Source organism: Pseudophryne corroboree, chromosome 7 (assembly GCF_028390025.1).
Source record: "Pseudophryne corroboree isolate aPseCor3 chromosome 7, aPseCor3.hap2, whole genome shotgun sequence".
Classification (NCBI taxonomy): domain Eukaryota; kingdom Metazoa; phylum Chordata; class Amphibia; order Anura; family Myobatrachidae; genus Pseudophryne; species Pseudophryne corroboree.
In genome coordinates, this window is record NC_086450.1 from 358,155,330 (window position 1) to 358,181,182 (window position 25,853).

Genomic DNA, 25,853 nt, shown 5'->3' on the forward strand with positions numbered 1-25,853 from the left:
CAGGCGGCAAAAAGAATTAAGTTTCGCCTGATGAGTCATGTTATCATATCATTGCCCAGTGGTTCCCAAACTTTCTTGAATCACAGCGCCCAAGAGTATCAGAATTTTTCCCACGGCACCCCTAGGCCAAAAACATTTGTTACAGAGAAATCATTTTATTTTATTTTTTAAATCTTAAATTAAATAAACTTGTGTTTATACATCACCCTTCCTTTTTTGCGTGTACGTCGACATAGGCACCGTATAAGTGTACCGTGTCCCCTTGCATGGCTTGCTGCGCTCGGCACACTATTACATTCCCCCGATGAGGACCACTGGGAACGTAAAGTATGGACAAGTCTGTTTCAGTGAAAAAAAAAAAAACCACGTTGACTTTTTGACTTTTTAAATGTCGGTATTTTAAATGTCGGCATTTTGACCACGCTGGGATTTCGACCTTGTTGGTATTTTGATCGTCGGTCAATGGTTGTCTGTATTTTGACCGTCGGGCTTTTGACTGTAGGTAAATTGACCGCATCCCGTGAAATACCACTACAGTAATCAGCCATGCTAAATATACAAAAAAATAAAAATAAAAACCAATGAAAATAATAAACTTGGAAGGTGAGAAGTGGTCATTACTGGTTGTGCCTAGGGGTTCCATGACCTCAAAACCAGTCCACATGCAGGTTGTTTAGCATTAGTATTGGGCGACCTATGAGCAATATTTAATTGTTCTGTAGATCAGTGCAAGTGCCGCTGGCACCCATTCTTTATCACGCTCAAACGCACCGGGTTAGACACAAAGCAGCTAAACCTGTGCAAAGAGTTGGCGTGCTGACAAAACGGCAGTTTGGGCAATCAAAAGCCAGACTTTGTGCATATTCCTGTTCGCCACCTAAGGAGGATGCGAGCAACAATAATGGATGTCCACAGAACTCTCACCCAACGGAAAACAAATTTAATAGCTCCATCACTTTAGATGGGAGCTGCGAGCACCCAGAAACAATTGAAATCCCCCCTTTAATATTTGATTCATTAAAACACAAATAATAAAACTAGGCATCTGTTCATAAGACGTGTTAGTAACATGCTGCCGGCGGTCAGCAGACAGACCGTGGGATGCCGGCAGCAGAATACCGGAAAGGGGGCATGGACCAAGCGCAACAGAGCCCCATGCGGGCTCGTGACTTGCCACAGGTTCTATTCCCTCTCTATGGGTGTCGTGGACACCCATGAGTGGATATAGACCCTGTGTCTTGGCATTCCGGCAGGGGGCATTGTGATCGTTTGGGTTTCCGGCGCCAGCATGGTGACCGCCGGGCTCCCGAGTGGCGGTCACATGACTACATCCCCACTAGACAATTACATTTTTTATTTAAAGACAGGAGTGTAACTATGGGGGTGAGACAGAATGTTTGAATGTATTTGGTATTGCTATTCCTTTAAAGTGGATCTAATTCTACAGATTGTTAAAATGCCAGGAGGGTGACTCTCTTGACCACAAGTCTTAATTTTACATGCGTTTGTACCATGTCTATGTTTTAATGCCCTAATAACATTGAGCCAGCGCATCTTATACTTAATCTATACAGATCTCAGTTGTAAAAGATTTAAAAGAATGCAGCTCACATTCCAAGATGGCCACTCCTGCACCAATAAAGGCTTTCCACAGAGCAGGGAGTATCAGAGCCACATCTATGACTGAAGAGACAAATTACACAGCTGCACGGTGACACAAAGAGCTCATTCAAAGTGCAGTTTGCAAAGTATAAGCCTTCAAGTGAATTACTGTATTGCCTGCTATATGGGCTAAACAAAAGACAAAGGCTAGCTAAATTCATTGTTGTATAGAGAAATAACTAGAAATACAAGATATCAACAATGGCTGTAGGAGAGAATAAGATTTTGAGGTCCAACAAGTGCAATGAAAAGGTGCCATGACGCACAAATGTAACACAAAGCAGATGCAGACACAAAATCCTGCACTTATGGGTACAATGAAAACCCCAACAAATGAAATAATGGTAGTCAACATTAGCTTTTCCATCATACACAATCAAACCCAATAGGATTGTATTCTGAAGGAGCATGGCAAGCCTACAGACTGTTGGTTGATGACGGTTGGCCAATCTGGTTGAATGGTTTACTTAGAGACAGAGTACGCCCACAACTAAGGCTAGGTACATATTAAAAGCAATATCAGCACAATTTCCAGTATCGGAACGACAAATAGTGCTTATTTCCTAGTGTGTATGCTCGATCGTGCGCTCCTGCGGGTCACATGCGTCATCTTCTGGTCAGCCGTGCTGCGCGGCCAACCAGAAGATATTGTGCACGACCGAATGCATTGTAATGAAGGACAGAATGAGATGTCGTTCATTACATTGGGTAGTGTGTGCCGGCAACCTTGCATGGTTCAGGAGAAAGGGAATTCGTCATGGCCATCAGCAAGACTGCCGGTTGGCCTGATGCGTACCCAGCCTAACTCTGAATGTGACTGAAGCTATACCAGTCCAGAGTTTACCGCAAAAAGGTCCTGCATGCACACATTTATCAAATATGGCTCATTTTTGGGCGATGATTCACTATTAGCTAGTGAATCATCGCCCCCCAAAAAACTGCATAAAAAAAAATAAAAAAATACAAATGTGTACCCACTAAAATAAAAGCACTTAATATTATGTTGCCCAGTACTTCTATCCCATCCATTATGTGTCATATCTCTCAGGCATTGGCCGTCATGCCCAGCAGTATCCGATGTTGTACATCTAAAATGACTGCTTCACCTGGATCTTTTGTGGGTAGAATTAATAATCATTTGAACTAATGACCCAAAATGGCTTCCACATTTTAATATATTTCTGTTTGGTTTTTTTTGCAACTCTAAACTTCTATATTACGTTCCATATCTTATCTAAACTGCTATTTTTTTCATGGCACCTGTAAAGCTTATTGAGTCTTATTGGAGAAGACCATTCTGTAAATAAAGGTTTTATTATTATTATTATTTAAAATAAATATACCCAGGAATAGAAGATTTTCACAATTTAAGACACATCCTCGTGTCATTACAATGAAACATGGTAAGCATCACTATAAAAACATATGATAAGAATGGTTTGGTGGCTTGTAAATTAATGCCTAAAACATTATGTAATTACCACATGTGAAAAAGGGTGGTAGCCTCGGGCTTTAATATCCAGGGCTATTCAATTAGAGACCCTTTTTCTCACCTGGTAAATTTCTGTGTTAACCCATAGAATCCAGGATAAAGTTCCTGGATCTATGGGTTAACACGCTTGTGGCACACGAAACCAAGCTATTTATTGGGGATTTATTTCCCCCCCTTAACTGCAGCCTGCAGGCTGCCTTCGGAGCCAACTGAATAGCTCACCTGCTTCAATTAGCCTGTGGTAAATTACTGGTGCTAACTGAATTCCCCCCATAATCTTTATCACCAACAAACATTCCCGGCTCAAGAAATTTGTTAAAGCCAATGTGAATTTTGTGCTGAAATCCACAGTACCTAGTAATAGAAATCTATATACGTATTACTCCTAGCTGTGTAATCACAAGTCAGACTGAGCTGTATATAAAATCATCTTTAATATTTACAGCATAGAAACTGGCCACAGCTCTTCGAGGAGCATCTCCATAAGGTCCGCGTACCAGGCCCATCTTGGCCAGTCCGGAGCAATTAGAAATGCTTGAACCTTTTACCTTTTTATTCACTTTATAATTCTTGGTATCAGAGGAAGTGGAGGAAACACGTACACCATCTGATAGACCCATGTAGTCGTCAGGGCCACCACCGCCTGCGGGTCTCTCGACCTGGAACAATACCGCTTGAGCTTCTTGTTGAGACCAGAGGCCCTCATGTCGATATGTGGATATCCCCATCGACTTGTCAAGCACCTGAACACTTCCGGGTGCAGGTCGTGTCTGCTGAGGAAGTCGGCTTCCCAGTTGTCTACTCCCGGAATGAAGACCGCTGACAACGCCACAGCGTTTCTCTCTGCCCAGAGGAGAATTCTTGACACCTCTGACATTGGTGCTCTGCTTTTCGTTCCGCCCTGTCGGTTTATGTACGTCACTGCCATCACATTGTCCAACTGGACCTGAATGGCCCGATATTGAAGAAGATGTGAGGCCTGCAGAAGGGCGTATATGGCCCAGAGTTCCAGAATGTTGATTGGAAGGATGACTTCCTGACTTGACCATCTTCCTTGAAACTGCACCCCAACCTCTGAGGCTTGCGTCTGTGGTTAGCAGAATCCAGTTCTGAATTCCGAACCGCCGACCCTCGACGAGATGAGAAGTATGTAGCCACCACAGAAGGGCGAGCCTGGCTTTTGGCGACAGATTCTCTGGTGCATGGGAAGATGCGATCCGGATCATTTGTCCAAAAGATCAAGCTGGAAGGGTCTTGGCTGAAACCTTCCGTATTGAAGAGCCTTGTAAGAGGCCACCATTTTCCCCAGAAGGCGAATGCATAGATGCACCGATATGCGGGTTGGCTTCAGGACATCCCGAACCATCGACTGGATTACTAATGCCTTTTCCAATGGAAGGAACACCTTCTGCGACTCTGTAACCAGTATCAATTCCCAGGAATGGGAACCTCCGTTTTGGCTCTAGGTGAGATTTCGGAAGATTCAGAATCCACCCATGATCCTGCAGAAGTTTGGCTGAGAGAGCAATGCTGTCCAGCAACCTTTCCCTGGACTGTGCTTTTATCAGGAGATCATCCAGGTATGGCATTATATTCACTCCCTGTTTGCGGAGTAGAAACATCATCTCTGCCATCACCTTGGCGAACACTGTCGGTGCCGTGGAGAGGCCAACTGGCAGGGCCTGAAACTGGTAGTGACAGTCCTGCAGTGCAAAACGGAGATAAGCCTGATAAGGTGGCCAGATCGGAATGTGAAGATACGCATCCTTGATATCCAGAGACACTAGGAATTCCCCCTCCTCCAGACCGGAGATCACCGCTCTCAGAGACTCCATCTTGAATTTGAACACTCGCAAGTACAGGTTCAACAACTTGAGGTTCAAAATTGGGTCTTACCGAACCGTCCGGTTTCGATAGTACAAACAAGTTGGAATTAGTACCCCTTGTTTAGCTGATGAGGTGGAACTGGAACAATGACGTGAGTCTGTACCAGTTTGTGGATGGCATGTTGCAAAGTTATACAAACAGAAATTTTCGTCTAATCGGCGCAGAAATATCAATAAAATCTTACATAAAGACAGGTGTCCGGATGGACTGAGTGAGATAAAATTATAGTATGGAGATTTCCGTGTTCCCAAAGTCCCGTGATTCATATGTCCTTTGGTTCTGTGAATCAATTTCCTTAACTCAAACAGAGAGAAAAAGAGATCATGGTGCAGATCCACTTAGGGGGGACAAAGGATTTATTTAACACAGGAAACTCACAATTTTGACAGATAAAACAAGCATATAGCCACTGCAAGTGGAAAAAACAGGGTGCTGTCGTCACTGGTGGTCAGCTACCTCCTCGGATGGTCTCAAGGCTGCACTGCAGGTTCCGGATACCATAAAACGTGGTAGCTTAGACGTCCCAGATCAGATCACCCTCCGTTCCAATTCACCAACTGCTCAACGCGTTTCGGACTGCTGCGGTCCTTCGTCAGGAGCATAATGGTGAATGGGAAGCACAGACATTTATACCATAACATAATTAGCTAAACAGAATACACATGGGGCGATTCTTTCCCGCCCAAAATAGTCAGCAGGAAACTCCGTCGCCGGAAGTTCCGCTGACCGGAACCGGAAGTCACTATGCGTTCCACCATCGCCCAAGATCGTCAGCAGGAAACTCCGTCACCGGAAGTTCCGCTAACCGGAAACGGAAGTCACTATACGTTCCACCATCGACATCCGGAAATTGACAGTGCGTTCCACCTACGATGTCCGGAAATCCCATACGTATTTTATCGGGTGGGTCCGCAGAATAGAGTCCCAAATACCCAATTCCATAGCTTAAAAAGGATCCTCTTTAGTCCAAATAAGTCCATAAATATGACATGTAATTAAAAAAACCGAAATAGGTATATTAAAATTACATATATTCAAATATACCAAAAGGTATGAGAGACATATTTGTAAACAATGCAAGAGATATAAAATAAATAAAAATTAAAAATATTACTGGAGCAAAAATTAAAAAAACTATAAAAACCATTTTAATTCAAAATCCCCATTTAGACCTTCTGGGGTTAGGGTTTTAAGTTTAAAAATCCACTTCATTTCAGATTTAGCTAATTTGCCCTCAATATCTTTATTTCTCCAATATGAAGTGACCCCTTCTATACCCCAGAAGGCTTTAATGGCGGCTGGGTTACATTTATGAACTTTCTTAAAATGTGAAGATACAGTGTGGCTATCTAGACCTTTTCTATTATTATAGGTGTGTTCCGCCAATCTTGTTTTTAAATTTCTGGTCTTCCCTATATAAACTAGACCACATTGGCACTCAAGTCCGTAAACCACATTTTTCGAATTGCAGGTAAGAAATTCTTTTATCGGGTAGGTATTGTCTTTAACACAGAACTCTTTTATTTTACTTGGTCCTTTCACCAGTCTACATATAGTGCATAAACCACATCTGTGGAAACCGACAGTTCTAATACTCGTTCTTTTCACCTCCTCAATTGCACTATTCACAAGTTTATCTTTAAGCGATCGAGCACGTCTATATATAAAACTTGGTTTTGCTGGAATTTTAGAACCAATAATTGGATCCTGTTTCAAAAGTTTCCAATTTTTTCTGAATATGGATTCAATTTCTTTATGATGGGAATTATATCCACTAATGAACGTCCAATTGACACTGTCGTTATTCTTTTCCTTTGATTTCCTATTTAAAAGGCTCTGTCTGTCAATATTCAAGGCTTTCATTTTAGCTTTTTCTATAGAGTCTTTGTTATAACCTTTTTCTATAAACAAATCACCCATTTCTTCCATCTGTAATTCACAGACAGCAGTTTCTGTACAGTTGCGTCTATGTTATGAGCCACGGCGGTGACTCATTCCTATGTTTCATTTTGGTTATGTATTTTATGTTATACTTGTGTTTATGTTCCCCGTGGGTGTCATGGGGTGCTCGGAGCTCACCCTTAAGGAGAGGATACTGTTATGAACCACAGGTAGTGGTTCATTCCTATTTTATGTTTATAGTTCTCTTGCAGGCCAGGATTTTCTTTTGCTCTGGTTTAGAAGATATTTGTTTGCTGTCAGTGGTGAGTCTGTGTAATTGCAGCCCGTTTCCATGTGGTTGGTCTCACCTGTCTGCGAATTGCATCTTGTCAGTTTGGAGTCATGCAACAGGGCAGCTGCACGACATAATTAATTAGGCCTCTCTGTTATATGCTGGCTCAGTGCAATTCACAGACGCTGGTGATATTTCTAGGTTTCCAGTCTTCCAGAGTGCTTGAGTTCTGAGCTTGTTCCTGCCAGTTCCTGAGCTCCTGTCTAGCAGTGTCTCTCTAGCTGCTTCCTGTGTCGATTCCTGTGTCAGTTCCTGTGTCTGATCCCGTGTCCTGCCGTGAAGCGTTCCTGTCCAGAAGTCCTGTGGCTTTGCCTATGCCTGGTCGAGTTTCTGGCTTCTTGGTGTCCACCGGTCTGTCGTTTGGGATTCTGCCTGTCCTCCAGTTCTGAGAGTCTGTGTCGGCAGCATTGGGGGTTCCTGTCCGTTTGCCAGTATTTGTACCGGTTCCGTGAGTAGCGGCTTTGCCGCATCCGTCGGCCTAGGCCGCTGTATTCCTTGGTTGTATCTGTCACTGGTGTTTTGCAGAGGGTTCTGCTTTTGCTGTCACCGCCGGTACACAAAAGTATTGTGTCGGCGTGTGGTCAGCATTTCCTTTGTTGTTCTTTTCCTTTGGCGGCAAGCCGCACATACATTTAGTTTTAGCCTAGTTAGTAGCCCCTGGCTTTGGTTGTTTCAGTTAGAGGGCCCCTTGTTATTACCCTGTCTCAGTTCACGCTTTGTCTCTCTTTAAGACCTGAGGGGGCATCGGAGTTGGGCAGACCTAATCCGCCCTTCAAACCCGGCTGCCATGGGCCCAAGAAACCATAGTCCTGCAAGCGTGAATTGACAACACGGGTAAAACAACGGAGGTAGGGTGCCAGGGGCTATTCCCGTTCCATTTCACCAAATCCAGTATTACGTCCTTGTGCTCTGGACTCACTTCATAACATCTCCCTTGTTCTGAGCACCAGGAACCTAACAGTCTAACCCTCAAGAACTGCCCGTACGGTATACCGTCGAGCCAGTTCTTACGGTGAAGACTGCATTTATCTATGTAACTATTCGAATCAGTGGTTTTCTTATATGTTTTAGTTTGTAGAGTGCCTTCTTTTGTATAAATGCACAAATCTAAAAAAGATATTTCTTTTCTGCTCCAATTAAAAGAGATTTTAATATTAAAATCATTGGAATTAAGAACTTCAAAAAAAACTGTATAAGGTCATTTTGGGTACCTTTCCACACAAACATATATAACAGGAGGGGCATAGAGGGGAGGAGCCAGCCCACACTCAAATTCTTAAAGTGCCCATGGCTCCTAGTGGACCCGTATATACCCCATGGTACTAAATGGACCCCAGTATCCTCTAGGACGTAAGAGAAATAATCTATAATATTTACAGCATAGAAACTGATCCATCCATTGCTAATAATCTAAGAAGTGCAATATTAACAAATCAACTTTTATTTTAAATCACTAAACAGAATAATAGGATTTTACTTACCGGTAAATCTATTTCTCGTAGTCCGTAGTGGATGCTGGGGACTCCGTAAGGACCGCGGGGATAGACGGGCTCCGCAGGAGACATGGGCACTTTAAGAAAGAATTTAGGTTCTGGTGTGCACTGGCTCCTCCCTCTATGCCCCTCCTCCAGACCTCAGTTAGTGAAACTGTGCCCAGAAGAGCTGACAGTACAAGGAAAGGATTTTGGTAATCCAGGGAAAGATTCATACCAGCCACACCAATCACACCGTATAACATGTGATAACCAGTTAACAGTATGACAAAAAACAGAGCATCAGGTCCAACCCTGATGCAACTATAACATAACCCTTATTGAAGCAATAACTATATACAAGTATTGCAGAAGAAGTCCGCACTTGGGATGGGCGCCCAGCATCCACTACGGACTACGAGAAATAGATTTACCGGTAAGTAAAAATAAGAATTTACTTACCGATAATTCTGTTTCTCATAGTCCGTAGTGGATGCTGGGGACTCCGAAAGGACCATGGGGAATAGCGGCTCCGCAGGAGACTGGGCACAAAAGTAAAAAGCTTTAGGACTACCTGGTGTGCACTGGCCCCTCCCCCTATGACCCTCCTCCAAGCCTCAGGATACTGTGCCCGGACGAGCGTACACAATAAGGAAGGATTTTGAATCCCGGGTAAGACTCATACCAGCCACACCAATCACACCGTACAACTTGTGATCTGAACCCAGTTAACAGCATGATAACAGAAGGAGCCTCTGAAAAGATGGCTCACAACAATAACCCGATTTTTGTAACAATAACTATGTACAAGTAATGCAGACAATCCGCACTTGGGATGGGCGCCCAGCATCCACTACGGACTATGAGAAATAGAATTATCGGTAAGTAAATTCTTATTTTCTCTAACGTCCTAGTGGATGCTGGGGACTCCGAAAGGACCATGGGGATTATACCAAAGCTCCCAAACGGGCGGGAGAGTGCGGATGACTCTGCAGCACCGAATGAGAGACTCCAGGTCCTCCTCAGCCAGGGTATCAAATTTGTAGAATTTAGCAAACGTGTTTGCCCCTGACCAAGTAGCAGCTCGGCAAAGTTGTAAAGCCGAGACCCCTCGGGCAGCCGCCCAAGATGAGCCCACTTTCCGTGTGGAATGGGCTTTTACAGATTTTGGCTGTGGCAGGCCTGCCACAGAATGTGCAAGCTGAATTGTACTACAAATCCAACGAGCAATCGTCTGCTTAGAAGCAGGAGCACCCAGCTTGTTGGGTGCATACAGGATAAACAGCGAGTCAGATTTTCTGACTGACTCCAGCCGTCCTGGAAACATATATTTTCAGGGACCTGACTTACCCTGACTACGTCCAGCAACTTGGAATCCTCCAAGTCCCTAGTAGCCGCAGGCATCACAATAGGCTGGTTTAAGTGAAATGCTGAAACCACCTTAGGGAGAAATTGAGGACGAGTCCTCAATTCTGCCCTGTCCGTATGAAAAAATTAGGTAAGGGCTTTTATAGGATAAAGCCGCCAATTCTGAAACACGCCTGGCTGAAGCCAGGGCTAACAGCATTACCACTTTCCATGTGAGATATTTTAAGTCCACAGTGGTGAGTGGTTCAAACCAATGTGATTTTAGGAATCCCAAAACTACATTGAGATCCCAAGGTGCCACTGGAGGCACAAAAGGAGGCTGTATATGCAGTACTCCCTTGACAAACGTCTGAACTTCAGGAACAGAAGCTAGTTCTTTTTGGAAGAATATTGACAGGGCCGAAATTTGAACCTTAATGGACCCTAATTTTAGGCCCATAGACAGTCCTGTTTGCAGGAAATGCAGGAATCGACCCAGTTGAAATTCCTCTGTAGGGGCCTTCCTGGCCTCGCACCACGCAACATATTTTCGCCAAATACGGTGATAATGTTGTACGGTCACATCCTTCCTGGCTTTGATCAGGGTAGGGATGACTTCATCCGGAATGCCTTTTTCCTTCAGGATCCGGCGTTCAACCGCCATGCCGTCAAACGCAGCCGCGGTAAGTCTTGGAACAGACATGGTCCCTGCTGGAGCAGGTCCTTTCTTAGAGGTAGAGGCCACGGGTCTTCCGTGAGCATCTCTTGAATTTCCGGGTACCAAGTCCTTCTTGGCCAATCCGGAGTCACGAGTATAGTCTTTACTCCTCTCCTTCTTATGATTCTCAGTACTTTTGGTATGAGAGGAAGAGGAGGGAACACATACACTGACTGGTACACCCACGGTGTTACCAGAGCGTCCACAGCTATTGCCTGAGGGTCCCTTGACCTGGCGCAATATCTGTCCAGTTTTTTGTTGAGGCGGGACGCCATCATGTCCACCTTTGGTTTTTCCCAACGGTTCACAATCATGTGGAAGACTTCTGGGTGAAGTCCCCACTCCCCCGGGTGAAGATAGTGTCTGCTGAGGAAGTCTGCTTCCCAGTTGTCCACTCCCGGAATGAACACTGCTGACAGTGCTATCACATGATTTTCCGCCCAGCGAAGAATCCTTGACACTTCCGTCATTGCCCTCCTGCTTCTTGTGCCGCCCTGTCTGTTTACGTGGGCGACTGCCGTGATGTTGTCCGACTGGATCAACACCGGCTGACCCTGAAGCAGAGGTCTTGCCTGACTTAGGGCATTGTAAATGGCCCCGAGTTCCAGGATATTTATGTGAAGTGACGTTTCCATGCTTGACCACAAGCCCTGGAAATTTCTTCCCTGTGTGACTGCTCCCCAGCCCCTCAGGCTGGCATCCGTGGTCACCAGGACCCAATCCTGAATGCCGAATCTGCGGCCCTCTAGGAGATGAGCACTCTGTAACCACCACAGGAGAGACACCCTTGTCCTTGGAGACAGGGTTATCCGCTGATGCATTTGAAGATGCGATCCGGACCATTTGTCCAGCAAATCCCACTGAAAAGTTCTTGCGTGGAATCTGCCGAATGGAATCGCTTCGTAAGAAGCCACCATCTTTCCCAGGACCCTTGTGCATTGATGTACTGACACTTGGCCTGGTCTTAGGAGGTTCCTGACTAGGTCGGATAACTCCCTGGCTTTCTCTTCCGGGAGAAACACCTTTTTCTGTACTGTGTCCAGAATCATTCCTAGGAACAGCAGACGTGTCGTCGGAATCAGCTGCGATTTTGGAATATTTAGAATCCATCCGTGCTGTCGTAGTACTACTTGAGATAGTGCTACTCCGACCTCCAACTGTTCTCTGGACCTTGCCCTTATCAGGAGATCGTCCAAGTAAGGGATAATTGAGACGCCTTTTCTTCGAAGAAGAATCATCATTTCGGCCATTACCTTGGTAAAGACCCGGGGTGCCGTGGACAATCCAAACGGCAGCGTCTGAAACTGATAGTGACAGTTCTGTACCACAAACCTGAGGTACCCTTTGTGAGAAGGGCAAATTGGGACATGGAGGTAAGCATCCTTGATGTCCAGAGACACCATATAGTCCCCTTCTTCCAGGTTCGCTATCACTGCTCTGAGTTACTCCATCTTGAACTGGAACCTTTTTAGGTTAGTGTTCAAGGATTTCAGATTTAAAATGGGTCTCACCGAGCCGTCCGGCTTCGGAACCACAAACAGCGTGGAATAATACCCCTTTCCCTGTTGTAGGAGGGGTACCTTGATTATCACTTGCTGGGAATACAGCTTGTGAATGGCTTCCAATACCGCCTCCCTGTCGGGGGGGAGACGTTGGTAAAGCAGACTTCAGGAACCGGCGAGGGGGAGACGTCTCGAATTCCAATTTGTACCCCTGAGATACTACCTGCAGGATCCAGGGGTCCACTTGCGAGTGAGCCCACTGCGCGCTGAAATTCTTGAGACGGGCCCCCACCGTGCCTGAGTCCGCTTGTAAGGCCCCAGCGTCATGCTGAGGACTTGGCAGAAGCGGGGGAGGGCTTCTGTTCGTGGGAAGAGGCTGTCTGCTGCAGTCTTTTTCCCCTTCCTCTGCCCCGGGGCAGATATGAGTGGCCTTTTGCCCGCTTGCCCTTATGGGGACGAAAAGACTGAGCCTGAAAAGACGGTATCTTTTTCTGCTGCGAGGTGACTTGGGGTAAAAAGGTGGATTTCCCAGCCGTTGCCGTGGCCACCAGGTCCGATAGACCAACCCCAAATAACTCCTCCCCTTTATACGGCAATACTTCCATATGCCGTTTGGAATCCGCATCACCTGACCACTGTCGCGTCCATAACCCTCTTCTGGCAGAAATGGACATCGCACTTACTCTTGATGCCAGAGTGCAAATATCCCTCTGTGCATCACGCATATATAGAAATGCATCCTTTAAATGCTCTATAGTCAATAATATATTGTCCCTGTCCAGGGTATCAATATTTTCAGTCAGGGAATCCGACCAAGCCACCCCAGCACTGCACATCCAGGCTGATGCGATTGCTGGTCGCAGTATAATACCAGTATGTGTGTATATACTTTTTAGGATATTTTCCAGCTTCCTATCAGCTGGTTCCTTGAGGGCGGCCGTATCAGGAGACTGTAACGCCACTTGTTTTGATAAGCGTGTGAGCGCCTTATCCACTCTAGGGGGTGTTTCCCAACGCGCCCTAACCTCTGGCGGGAAAGGGTATAATGCCAATAATTTTTTAGAAATTAGCAGTTTTTTTATCGGGGGAAACCCACGCTTCATCACACACCTCATTTAATTCATCTGATTCGGGAAAAACTACGGGTAGTTTTCACACCCCACATAATACCCTTTTTTGTGGTACTTGTAGTATCAGAAATGTTCAAAACCTCCTTCATTGCCGTGATCATGTAACGTGTGGCCCTACTGGAAAATACGTTTGTTTCCTCACCGTCGACACTGGAGTCAGTGTCCGTGTCTGTATCGACCTGAGGTAACGGGCGTTTTATAGCCCCTGACGGTGTTTGAGACGCCTGTACAGGTATTAACTGATTTGCCGGCTGTCTCATGTCGTCAACAGTCTTTTGTAAAGTGCCGACACTATCACGTAATTCTTTCCATAAGACCATCCAGTCAGGTGTCGACTCCCTAGGGGGTGACATCACTAACACAGGCAATTGCTCCGCCTCCACACCATTTTCCTCCTCATACATGTCGACACAGCGTACCGACACACAGCACACACACAGGGAATGCTCTGATAGAGGACAGGACCCCACTAGCCCTTTGGGGAGACAGAGGGAGAGTTTGCCAGCACACACCAGAGCGCTATATATATACACAGGGATAACCTTATATAAGTGTTTTTCCCTAATATAGCTGCTGTATATATTAATATGCCAATTTAGTGCCCCCCTCTCTTGTTTTACCCTGTTTCTGTAGTGCAGGACTGCAGGGGAGAGTCAGGGAGCCTTCCTCCAACGGAGCTGTGAGGAAAAAATGGCGCCAGTGTGCTGAGGAGATAGGCTCCGCCCCCTTCTCGGCGGCCTTTCTCCCGCTTTTTAATGGAAAAATTGGCAGGGGTTAAATGCATCCATATAGCCCAGGAGCTATATGTGATGTATTTTTTTTGCCAAAAAAAGGTTTTTTATTGCGTCTCAGGGCGCCCCCCCCAGCGCCCTGCACCCTCAGTGACCGGAGTGTGAAGTGTGCTGAGAGCAATGGCGCACAGCTGCGGTGCGGTGCGCTACCTTATTGAAGACAGGACGTCTTCTGCCGCCGATTTTCCGGACCTCTTCACTCTTCTGGCTCGGTAAGGGGGCCGGCGGCGCGGCTCCGGGACCCATCCATGGCTGGGCCTGTGATCGTCCCTCTGGAGCTAATGTCCAGTAGCCTAAGAAGCCCAATCCACTCTGCACGCAGGTGAGTTCGCTTCTTCTCCCCTTAGTCCCTCTGTGCAGTCAGCCTGTTGCCAGCAGGTCTCACTGAAAATAAAAAACCTACTTTAAACTTTTACACTAAGCAGCTCAGGAGAGCCCCTTAGCCTGCACCCGTCTCGTTCGGGCACAAAAATCTAACTGAGGCTTGGAGGAGGGTCATAGGGGGAGGGGCCAGTGCACACCAGGTAGTCCTAAAGCTTTTTACTTTTGTGCCCAGTCTCCTGCGGAGCCGCTATTCCCCATGGTCCTTTCGGAGTCCCCAGCATCCACTAGGACGTTAGAGAAATCCTATTTTCTCTAACGTCCTAGTGGATGCTGGGGACTCCGTAAGGACCATGGGGATTATACCAAAGCTCCCAAACGGGCGGGAGAGTGCGGATGACTCTGCAGCACCGATTGAGCAAACACAAGGTCCTCCTCAGCTAGGGTATCAAACTTGTAGAACTTTGCAAAAAAGTGTTTGAACCTGATCAAGTAGCCGCTCGGCAAAGCTGTAATGCCGAGACCCCTCGGGCAGCCGCCCAAGAAGAGCCCACCTTCCTAGTGGAATGGGCCTTAACTGATTTTGGCAGCGGCAATCCAGCCGCAGAATGAGCCTGCTGAATCGTGTTACAGATCCAGCGAGCAATAGTTTGCTTTGAAGCAGGAGCACCAAGCTTGTTGGAAGCATACAGGATAAACAAAAACTCTGTTTTCCTGACCCTAGCCGTTCTGGCTACATAAACCTTCAAAGCCCTGACCACATCAAGTAACTCGGAATCCTCCAAGTCAGTAGGTGCCCCAGGCACCACAATAGGTTGGTTTATATGAAAGGATGAAACCACTTTCGGTAGGAATTGTGGACGGGTCCGCAATTCTGCTCTATCCGCATGGAAAACCAGATAGGGGCTTTTATGTGACAAAGCCGCCAACTCTGACACACGCCTAGCCGAAGCCAAGGCTAATAGCATGACCACCTTCCACGTGAGATATTTCAACTCCACAGTTTTGAGTGGTTCAAACCAGTGGGATTTCAGGAAACTCAACACCACGTTAAGATCCCAAGGTGCCACTGGAGGCACAAAAGGGGGTTGAATATGCAGCACTCCCTTTACAAACGTCTGAACTTCAGGCAGAGAAGCCAACTCTTTTTGAAAGAAAATGGATAGGGCCGAAATCTGGACCTTAATGGAACCCAATTTTAGACCCAAATTCACTCCGGACTGTAGGAAGTGAAGGAAACGGCCCAGCTGGAATTCCTCCATAGGAGCATTCCTGGCCTCACACCAAGCAACATATTTTCGCCATATACGGTGATAATGTTGAGCTGTCACGTCCTTCCTAGCCTTTATCAGTGTAGGAATGACCTCATCCGGAATGCCTTTCTCTGCTAGGATCCGGCGTTCAACCGCCATGCCGTCAAACGCAGCCGCGGTAAGTCTTGGAACAGACAGGGCCCCTGTTGCAACAAGTCCTGTCTTAAATGAAGAGGCCACGGGTCCTCTGTGAGCATTTCTTGCAGATCTGGATACCAAGTACTTTGTGGCCAATCTGGAACAATGAGTATTGTTCTCATTCCTCTTTTTCTTATTATCCGCAGTACCTTGGGTATGAGAGGAAGAGGAGGAAATACATAGACCGACTGGAACACCCACGGTGTCACCAGGGCGTCTACAGCTATCGCCTGAGGGTCTCTTGACCTGGCGCAATACCTCTGTAGCTTTTTGTTGAGGCGGGATGCCATCATGTCCACCTGTGGCAGTTCCCACCGACTTGTAATCTGTGCGAAGACTTCCTGATGAAGTCCCCACTCTCCCGGGTGTAGGTCGTGTCTGCTGAGGAAGTCTGCTTCCCAGTTGTCCACTCCCGGGATGAACACTGCTGACAGTGCGCTTACGTGATTCTACGCCCAGCGAAGAATCTTGGTGGCTTCCGCCATCGCCACTCCTTGTGCCGCCTTGACGGTTTACATGAGCTACTGCGGTGATGTTGTCTGACTGAATCAGAACCGGTTGGTCGCGAAGCAGGGTCTCCGCTTGACGTAGGGCGTTGTATATGGCCCTTAATTCCAGGATGCTGATGTGAAGGCAAGTCTCTTGACTTGACCAAAGACCTTGGAAATATCTTCCTTGTGTGACTGCACCCCAACCTCGGAGGCTTGCGTCCGTGGTCACCAGGACCCAGTCCTGAATGCCGAATCTGCGGCCCTCGAGAAGGTGAGCGCTCTGTAGCCACCACAGGAGTGACACCCTGGCCCTGGGGGATAGGGTGATTAACCGATGCATCTGAAGATGTGATCCGGACCACTTGTCCAGTAAGTCCCATTGAAAGGTCCTCGCATGGAACCTGCCGAAGGGAATGGCCTCGTATGATGCCACCATCTTTCCCAGGACCCGAGTGCAGTGATGCACTGACACCTGTTTTGGTTTTAATAGGTTCCTGACCAGTGTCATGAGTTCCTGAGTTTACTCCATCGGGAGATAAACCCTTTTCTGGTCGGTGTCTAGAATCATGCCCAGGAAAGGCAGACGAGTCGTAGGAACCAACTGCGACTTTGGAATATTTAGAATCCAGCCGTGTTGCCGTAACACTTCCAGAGAAAGTGCTACACTGATCAGCAACTGCTCTCTTGATCTCGCTTTTATGAGATCGTCCAAGTATGGGATAATTGTGACTCCTTGCTTCCGCAGGAGTACCATCATTTCCGCCATTACCTTGGTAAATATTCTCGGTGCCGTGGAGAGACCAAACGGCAACGTCTGAAATTGGTAATGACAATCCTGTACCACAAATCTGAGGTACGCCTGATGAGGTGGATAAATGGGGACATGAAGGTATGCATCCTTTACGTCCAGACACACCATAAAATCCCCCCCTTCCAGGCTTGCGATGACCGCTCTCATCGATTCCATCTTGAACCTTTTCAGGTATATGTTCAGGGATTTTAAATTCAATATGGGTCTGACCGAACCGTCCGGTTTCGGGGCTACAAACATGGTCGAATAATAACCCCTTCCTTGTTGGAGGAGGGGAACCTTGACCACCAGCTGTTGAAGATACAATTTGTGAATTGCAGTTAACACTATTTCCCTCTCGTGGGGGAAGCTGGCAGGGCCGACTTGAGGTATCGGTGAGGTGGCATTTCCTCGAATTCCAGCTTGTATCCCTGAGACACAATCTCTATTGCCCAGGGATCCAACTGGGAGTGAATCCACTTGTGGCTGAAATTTCGAAGACGCACCCCCACCGGGCCTAGCCCCGCTTGTGGAGCCCCAGCGTCATGCGGCGGATTTTGTAGAGGCCGGGGAGGACTTCTGTTTCTGGGAGCTAGCTGCGTTGTGCAGCTTCTTTCCTCTGCCCCTGCCTCTGGCAAGAAAAGGACGCACCTCGGACTTTCTTGTTTTTCTGTGATCGAAAGGACTGCATTTGATAATACGGTGCTCTCTTAGGCTGTGAGGAAACATATGGCAAAAAATTTGACTTTCCAGCAGTAGCTGTGGAGACCAGGTCCGAGAGACCCTCCCCAAACAATTCCTCACCCTTTTAAGGTAAAACCTCCATATGCCTTTTTGAGTCGGCATCACCTGTCCATTGCCGAGTCCACAGGACCCTTCTGGCAGAAATTGACATAGCATTTATTCTAGAACCCAGTAGACTGTCTCTTTGAGCATCTCTCATATAAAGGACAGCGTCTTTAATATGCCCCAGGGTCAATAAAACAGTATCCCTATCTAGGGTATCCAACTCCTCTGATAAGGTATAAGTCCATGCCGCTACTGCACTACAGACCCAGGCCGACGCGATTGCCGGTCTGAGCAAGGTACCTGAATGTGTATAAATGGACTTCATGGTACCCTCCTGTTTGCGATCAGCAGCATCCTTGAGGGTAGCCGTATCCTGGGACGGCAGGGCTACCTTTTTGGGTAAGTGTGTTAAAGCTTTGTCCACCCTAGGGGAGGATTCCCATCGTAACCTGTCCGTTGGCGGGAAAGGATACGCCATAAGAATCCGTTTGGAAATCTGCAGTTTTTTTTATCTGGAGATTCCCAAGCTTTTTCACATAACTCATTCAGTTCGTGTGAGGGGGGAAAAGTTACCTCAGGTTTCTTTCCCTTATACATATAAACCTTTGTGTCAGGGACAGGGGTTTCCTCTGTGATGTGCAAAACATCCTTAATTGCTATAATCATATATATCGGAGTGATTTAGCCAACTTTGGCTGTAACTTTGCATCATCGTCATCGACACTGGAGTCAGAATTCATGTCGGTATCTGTCAACAATTTGGGATAGTGGGCGCTTCTGAGACCCTGACGGCCTCTGCGACATAGGATCAGGCACGGGTTGGGACCCTGACTGTCCTGAGGCTTCAGCTTTATCTAACCTCTTATGCAAGGAATTAACATTATCATTTAAAACCTTCCACATATCCATCCAATCAGGTGTCGGCGCCGTCGGCGGAGACACCACATTCACTTGCTCCCCGCTCTGCTTCCACATAGCCTTCCTCATCAGACATGTCGACACAAGCGTACCGACACACCACACACACAGGGAATGCCCTTTTTGAAGACAGTTCCCCCACAAGGCCCTTTGGAGAGAGAGAGAGAGAGAGAGAGAGAGAGAGAGAGAGAGAGAGAGAGAGAGAGAGAGAGAGAGAGAGAGAGTATGCCAGCACACACCCCAGCGCCATAACCCAGGAATAACACAGTAACTTAATGTTAACCCAGTAGCTGCTGTTTATATTGTGTTTTTGCGCCCAATTTATGTGCCCCCCCCCCCCCCCCCCCCCTCTCTTTTTACCCTCTTCTACCGTGAATCTGCAGGGGAGAGCCTGGGGAGCTTCCTCTCAGCGGAGCTGTGGAGAAAAAAATGGCGCTAGTGAGTGCTGAGGAAGAAGCCCCGCCCCCTCGACGGCAGGCTTCTGTCCCGCTTAAATATGCATTTTCTTGGCGGGGGCTCATACATATATACAGTGCCCAACTGTATATATGTTTACTTTTGCCAAAAAGAGGATCCAAATGCTGCCCTGGGCGCCCCCTCCTGCGCCCTGCACCCTTACAGTGACCGGAGTATGTGAGGTGTGTGGGAGCAATGGCGCACAGCTGCAGTGCTGTGCGTTACCTCAGTGAAGAACGGAGTCTTCTGCCGCCGATTTGAAGTCTTCTTGCTTCTCATACTCACCCGGCTTCTGTCTTCCGGCTCTGCGAGGGGGACGGCGGCGCAGCTCTGGGATCGGACGACGAGGGTGAGATCCTGTGTACGATCCCTCTGGAGCTAATGGTGTCCAGTAGCCTAAGAAGCAGGACCTAGCTTCAGAGAGTAGGGCTGCTTCTCTCCCCCCTGTCCCACGATGCAGGGAGTCTGTTGCCAGCAGAGCTCCCTGAAAATAAAAAAAACTAACAAAATATCTTTCTCTCAGCGAACTTAGGAGAGCTCACTGAAAAGCACCCAGCTCGTCTGGGCAAAGTATCAAACTGAGGTCTGGAGGAGGGGCATAGAGGGAGGAGCCAGTGCACACCAGAACCTAAATTCTTTCTTTAAGTGCCCATGTCTCCTGCGGAGCCCGTCTATCCCCATGGTCCTTACGGAGTCCCCCAGCATCCACAAGGACGTTAGAGAAAACATTTTACTTATTAAGAATGATATGTATGAACAGAATAATATTGTTCTATGCAAAGATGTTTGACAAGTACCCTATATTTCTAAAACCAACTAGAAACAATATGCCAGTCACTGAAAGCCTGACTCCTATTTAATACCGCAGGCTGCTGTGAGGTCACACTTAATATCTGAAAATGACTTGAGGCTTCGTCTGGCGCACAGGCGTTGTATTAGTTAAAAGCCCAGATAAAATCTTGTACTTTGTTCCCGCATTAACAAAGCATAAAGTGTGTTAATTAATATCTCAGATGCTCTGCACTGTAGGTACCTAATGAGCATTCTCACAGAACTGTATGGCATTTTACCAAATGTTATTAATTCTGAATGCTGCAGGAACCAAATCTGTCTGAAAACGTCTGTACAGGTCCATTAAATTGCATTACCGATAGGACCATCAGCTATAACATGTATTTTATAGGCTTAGGAATGCATGTAACATGCTTAAAGGTAACGCCCATGTGTGAGAAGCCTTATAATGAAGGATTCTAGTAAAGTTTCATTAACTCAGAATCTGGGATTGCAGGTTGTTTTAGTTAATAATACATTTGAAGGGAAAGGACATTATGTAAAGATACGCAATAGTTTAGTAGCGGGGAATATTCTATCTAGGTAAATAGAAACATTAAATAATAGTAATAAGAAAACCTATTTTACTAAAAGGGTCCTAAATAAGGGCATGACATGCTGTTAATTTAAAAATAATAATAATAATAATAATAATAATAATAATAATAATAATAATAAACTTGTTTAAAAAAAAAAAAAAAAAAAAAAAAGAAGTAAATATTGCTAGTTTATATCCAAAAATGATCACTATGGAGCTTGTAGCATCAGGATGAGGTCCTATTTCCACATGCTAGTAAAATATGACCTCATTTTTACTCACAGTCAGATAATGTAGCGGATATACTGAAAACATGGGATATAGCCAAAAAAAGTGCTATACCCAATAGACTGCAAGTGTCATTTACAACATGTAATTACGACTATAGGGTTACATCCCTACTTTTCTATAATGTACTTTTTCATAACTGTTCCCCAGTAAACACAAGGAATATTTCAGGACAGACACGTGAATGCACAGGTTATATAGAAATCCTAGATTAAAAGGTGTGGGGAGTGAGCGTGAGTGATGTAGTGAGCGAGTGTGAAATCACAGTTTGTGGCAATATAACAGTTGAGTGAGTAGGGAACACGTAATGTGACCTAAATGAGGCATTTTCATGTGCAAATACACTGTCTCTTCAGAAGATGGGACTGTGGATTGTAATACAAAATATTTGCTTTTAAATAGTTATTTGATTAAGCTCATTGCCATGCCACACTTGCCAACTGAACAGCGTGGAAGCACTCCGTTCTGGAGTCCAACAGCAGTTAAAGAATATTACAACTTCTATTGCATCATTTATTATTTCCAGTACAAAGAGTACTTTTACTACAGGTGCAACTCCAGACCCCAGATATCAGCGGCGTGCTTCCTCACTCCTATGACTGCTAACTGCTTCTCTCATGGATGGAATCAAAAGACTATTTAGAGATCGCATTTCAGATTATACTTCCAAATTTAACTATTCAGTATCAGCACATGGGAAACTCAATTTTTATACTGGACAATACTTTGCCCCAATTTACATGTATTGATGCCATGTTCCTATCTGTGCCATAGCGGAATTATATTTGATAAAAAAGAAAAAAAAAAAAAAAAAAAAAAGAGAGAGAACGGCTCAAGCCTCCCGTACATTCCCCCATCATGTATTTGCATTTAATGTAATTAAAAAGGGAGTAACTATTAAAGGGGAACTTGCACTCTGCTTAATATTCAACCAAGCTTTGCAGGTGCTGTTGCGGCTTGATAACTGATGCGTGCTCAGACAATCTGCCAGGAAACGTGCATTATTTTATCATCAAGTGTTAAAAGGACATACACATACAGTAGGTATAGCGTTCATCTGAAATACAAAATGTGACGTGTGCTGGATGCATGTAACCCAGTTGCTGTACATGCGGTTGTCAGATGGGCTGGATGACATTTTTAAAGGGATTGCATCAAACCCACCACATCCGCTACACCACAGCCAGCAGCTACCTATACTGTACACAGTGATCAGCGTCTGCACTGGGCTCCTCTCAGTGTACAGAATAATAATAATAATAATAATAAGTATTAGACAGAGCAGAAACAGAAGACCACAAGCACTTACCTGTGCTTTTGGTGCCCATTTGGCCTCTAACCATTTATTTCTATAGCCATAATAATGACACTTTATCTAAATGAGTAATGCCACCTAACATTGCATGGTATTTCCATAGGGAGACATGGCGTGGGCATAAACCCTAGTGACTTACTACAGTGCCCGCACATGCCACGCTACCGTGTTTGCCCACTGAGTGATACTAGGGCCCCGCACAATGTAAGGGGTAAAAGGGGAGCCCGAGCCAGCAGGGTGGAGAGAGAAGGGGACACATGCCCTGTGAGGCTGGCTCACCTTGCTGCAGGTCCTGGTGGTCATACCACGGCTCATCCTCCTTGATCTCAAACTCCTCCACGTTGCTGTCGGTCAGCATGATTGCTGCTGCTCCGCTCTCCTCCCGGGACTGCTGCTGAGTGCTGACTGCTGTAGGCGGCGGCTGATGCTGACAGCTCAAGAAGCAGTTACCGGCTCTCCGCAGCAGCAGCAGTAGCAGCCGCCCCCATCGCCGAGCCCCTTTCCGGAAATCGCCGATCCCCACCGAACCTCTCCACAACGTGGCAGCCCGAGAGCGTGACGTCACCAGCCACAGAGCTGCTGGGCGCTGTACAAACTGACCAATAGCTGATTGAGCTGGAGAGGCTGGCTGCACGGATTGACCAATAACTACCCAGAAAGGAATTTCGATGACCCTCTATTGGGTGAGGATAGCGAGCCACGCCCATATGACTGGAGCCTGGCTTCCGTGTTGTGCTGCTGGAAGCTGAAGAATCCCGAGGCGTGCGGGTTGCGAGGGGCAACGCTAGACAGGTGGGAGCTGCTGTCCGCCTATTGTTGTGTATTATAGAGGCTGGCTGGGTCCTTCCCACCCATGACCCCTGCCTGTCCCCACCTGTGCAGTACCGGCTCAGGGTTTATGTTGTCTTTGGGGAAGGTGTTCGGTAATTGCAGGGATAGGAAACAGCTCATTGCACCCTTGATACCCGGCTCATGCTGCACCCCTGATACCCGGCTCATGCTGCACCCCTGATACCCGGCTCATGCTACACCCCTGATACCCGGCTCATGCCTCCCAACATGACCCTCTCCAGGAGGGACAGAATACTCTGTTCCTGGACTTCCCTCTTAATGTATAATTGCCCTCACCTGTGGGGAAACGCCTTTCTTATCCACTAACCTGTTCAACACAGGTGCCAGCAATCATACATTAAGAGGAAAGTCCAGAAGCGAAGCATTGTGTCCCTCCTGGAGAGGCTCATGTTGGGAGGTATGATGCTTCCTTCCGCACCCCTGATACCCGTCTCATGCTGCCTGCTGCAACCTTGATACCTGGCTCATGCTGCCTGCTGCCTCCCTGATACCCAGCTCCTGCTGCACCCCTGATACCCGGCTCATGCTGCCTGCTGCACCCCTGATACCCAGCTCCTGCTGCACCCCTGATACCCGGCTCCTGCTGCACCCCTGATACCCAGCTCCTGCTGCACCCCTGATACCCAGCTCCTGCTGCACCCCTGATACCCAGCTCCTGCTGCACCCCTGATACCCAGCTCCTGCTGCACCCCTGATACCCAGCTCCTGCTGCACCCCTGATACCCGGCTCCTGCTGCACCCCTGATACCCAGCTCCTGCTGCACCCCTGATACCCGGCTCATGCTGCCTGCTGCACCCCTGATACCCAGCTCCTGCTGCACTCCTGATACCCGGCTCCTGCTGCACCCCTGATACCCGGCTCCTGCTGCACCCCTGATACCCAGCTCCTGCTGCACTCCTGATACCCAGCTCCTGCTGCACCCCTGATACCCGGCTCCTGCTGCACCCCTGATACCCAGCTCCTGCTGCACCCCTGATACCCGGCTCCTGCTGCACCCCTGATACCCAGCTCCTGCTGCACCCCTGATACCCGGCTCATGCTGCCTGCTGCACCCCTGATACCCAGCTCCTGCTGCACTCCTGATACCCGGCTCCTGCTGCACCCCTGATACCCGGCTCCTGCTGCACCCCTGATACCCAGCTCCTGCTGCACCCCTGATACCCGGCTCCTGCTGCACCCCTGATACCCGGCTCCTGCTGCACCCCTGATACCCAGCTCCTGCTGCACTCCTGATACCCAGCTCCTGCTGCACTCCTGATACCCGGCTCCTGCTGCACCCCTGATACCCAGCTCCTGCTGCACCCCTGATACCCGGCTCATGCTGCCTGCTGCACCCCTGATACCCAGCTCCTGCTGCACTCCTGATACCCGGCTCCTGCTGCATTCTTGATACCCGGCTCCTGCTGCATTCCTGATACCCGGCTCCTGCTGCACTCCTGATACCCAGCTCCTGCTGCATTCCTGATACCCGGCTCCTGCTGCATTCCTGATACCCGGCTCCTGCTGCACTCCTGATACCCAGCTCCTGCTGCACTCCTGATACCCAGCTCCTGCTGCATTCCTGATACCCGGCTCCTGCTGCATTCCTGATACCCAGCTCCTGCTGCACCCCTGATACCCAGCTCCTGCTGCACCCCTGATACCCGGCTCCTGCTGCACCCCTGATACCCAGCTCCTGCTGCACCCCTGATACCCAGCTCCTGCTGCACCCCTGATACCCGGCTCCTGCTGCACCCCTGATACCCGGCTCCTGCTGCACCCCTGATACCCGGCTCCTGCTGCACCCCTGATACCCAGCTCCTGCTGCACCCCTGATACCCAGCTCCTGCTGCACCCCTGATACCCAGCTCCTGCTGCACCCCTGATACCCGGCTCCTGCTGCACTCCTGATACCCAGCTCCTGCTGCACCCCTGATACCCAGCTCCTGCTGCACCCCTGATACCCGGCTCATGCTGCCTGCTGCACCCCTGATACCCGGCTCCTGCTGCACCCCTGATACCCAGCTCCTGCTGCACCCCTGATACCCGGCTCCTGCTGCACCCCTGATACCCGGCTCCTGCTGCACCCCTGATACCCGGCTCCTGCTGCACCCCTGATACCCGGCTCCTGCTGCACCCCTGATACCCGGCTCCTGCTGCACCCCTGTTATACCCCTGATACCCGGCTCCTGCTGCACCCCTGATACCCGGCTCCTGCTGCACCCCTGTTATACCCCTGACACCCGGCTCCTGCTGCACCCCTGTTATACCCCCTGATACCCGGCTCCTGCTGCACCCCTGATACCCGGCTCCTGCTGCACCCCTGATACCCGGCTCATGCTGCCTGCTGCACCCCTGATACCCGGCTCCTGCTGCACCCCTGATACCCAGCTCCTGCTGCACCCCTGATACCCGGCTCATGCTGCCTGCTGCACCCCTGATACCCGGCTCATGCTGCACCCCTGATACCCGGCTCATGCTGCACCCCTGATACCCGGCTCATGCTGCACCCCTGATACCCGGCTCCCGCTTCACTCCTGATACCCAGCTCATGCTGCCCCGGATACCCAGCTCATGCTGCACCCCTGATACCATCTCA

At 48.0% G+C, this 25,853-nt stretch overlaps 2 protein-coding genes across 3 annotated transcripts in view; one reads left to right on the forward strand and one right to left on the reverse strand.

Moving 5' to 3' along the window:
• CDR2 (cerebellar degeneration related protein 2) overlaps positions 1 to 23,034 on the reverse strand; it is a 60,714-nt gene extending 37,680 nt beyond the window's left edge. Inside the window, exon 1 of the mRNA XM_063934459.1 lies at positions 22,702 to 23,034. Coding sequence (XP_063790529.1) covers positions 22,702 to 22,780 — 79 coding nt within the window. The 5' untranslated portion in view covers positions 22,781 to 23,034. The remainder of the gene's footprint in view (positions 1 to 22,701) is intronic.
• The window catches only part of LOC134945271 (transmembrane protein 180-like), a 190,519-nt gene continuing 187,632 nt past the window's right edge, over positions 22,967 to 25,853 (forward strand). The window contains exon 1 of one of the 2 annotated variants that reach the window (XM_063934457.1): positions 22,967 to 23,214. The gene's annotated coding sequence lies outside the window, so the exon portion shown is untranslated. Of the gene's footprint in view, positions 23,215 to 23,600; positions 23,672 to 25,853 lie in introns of those variants that run through there. The other variant, XM_063934458.1, reaches the window with a different exon arrangement.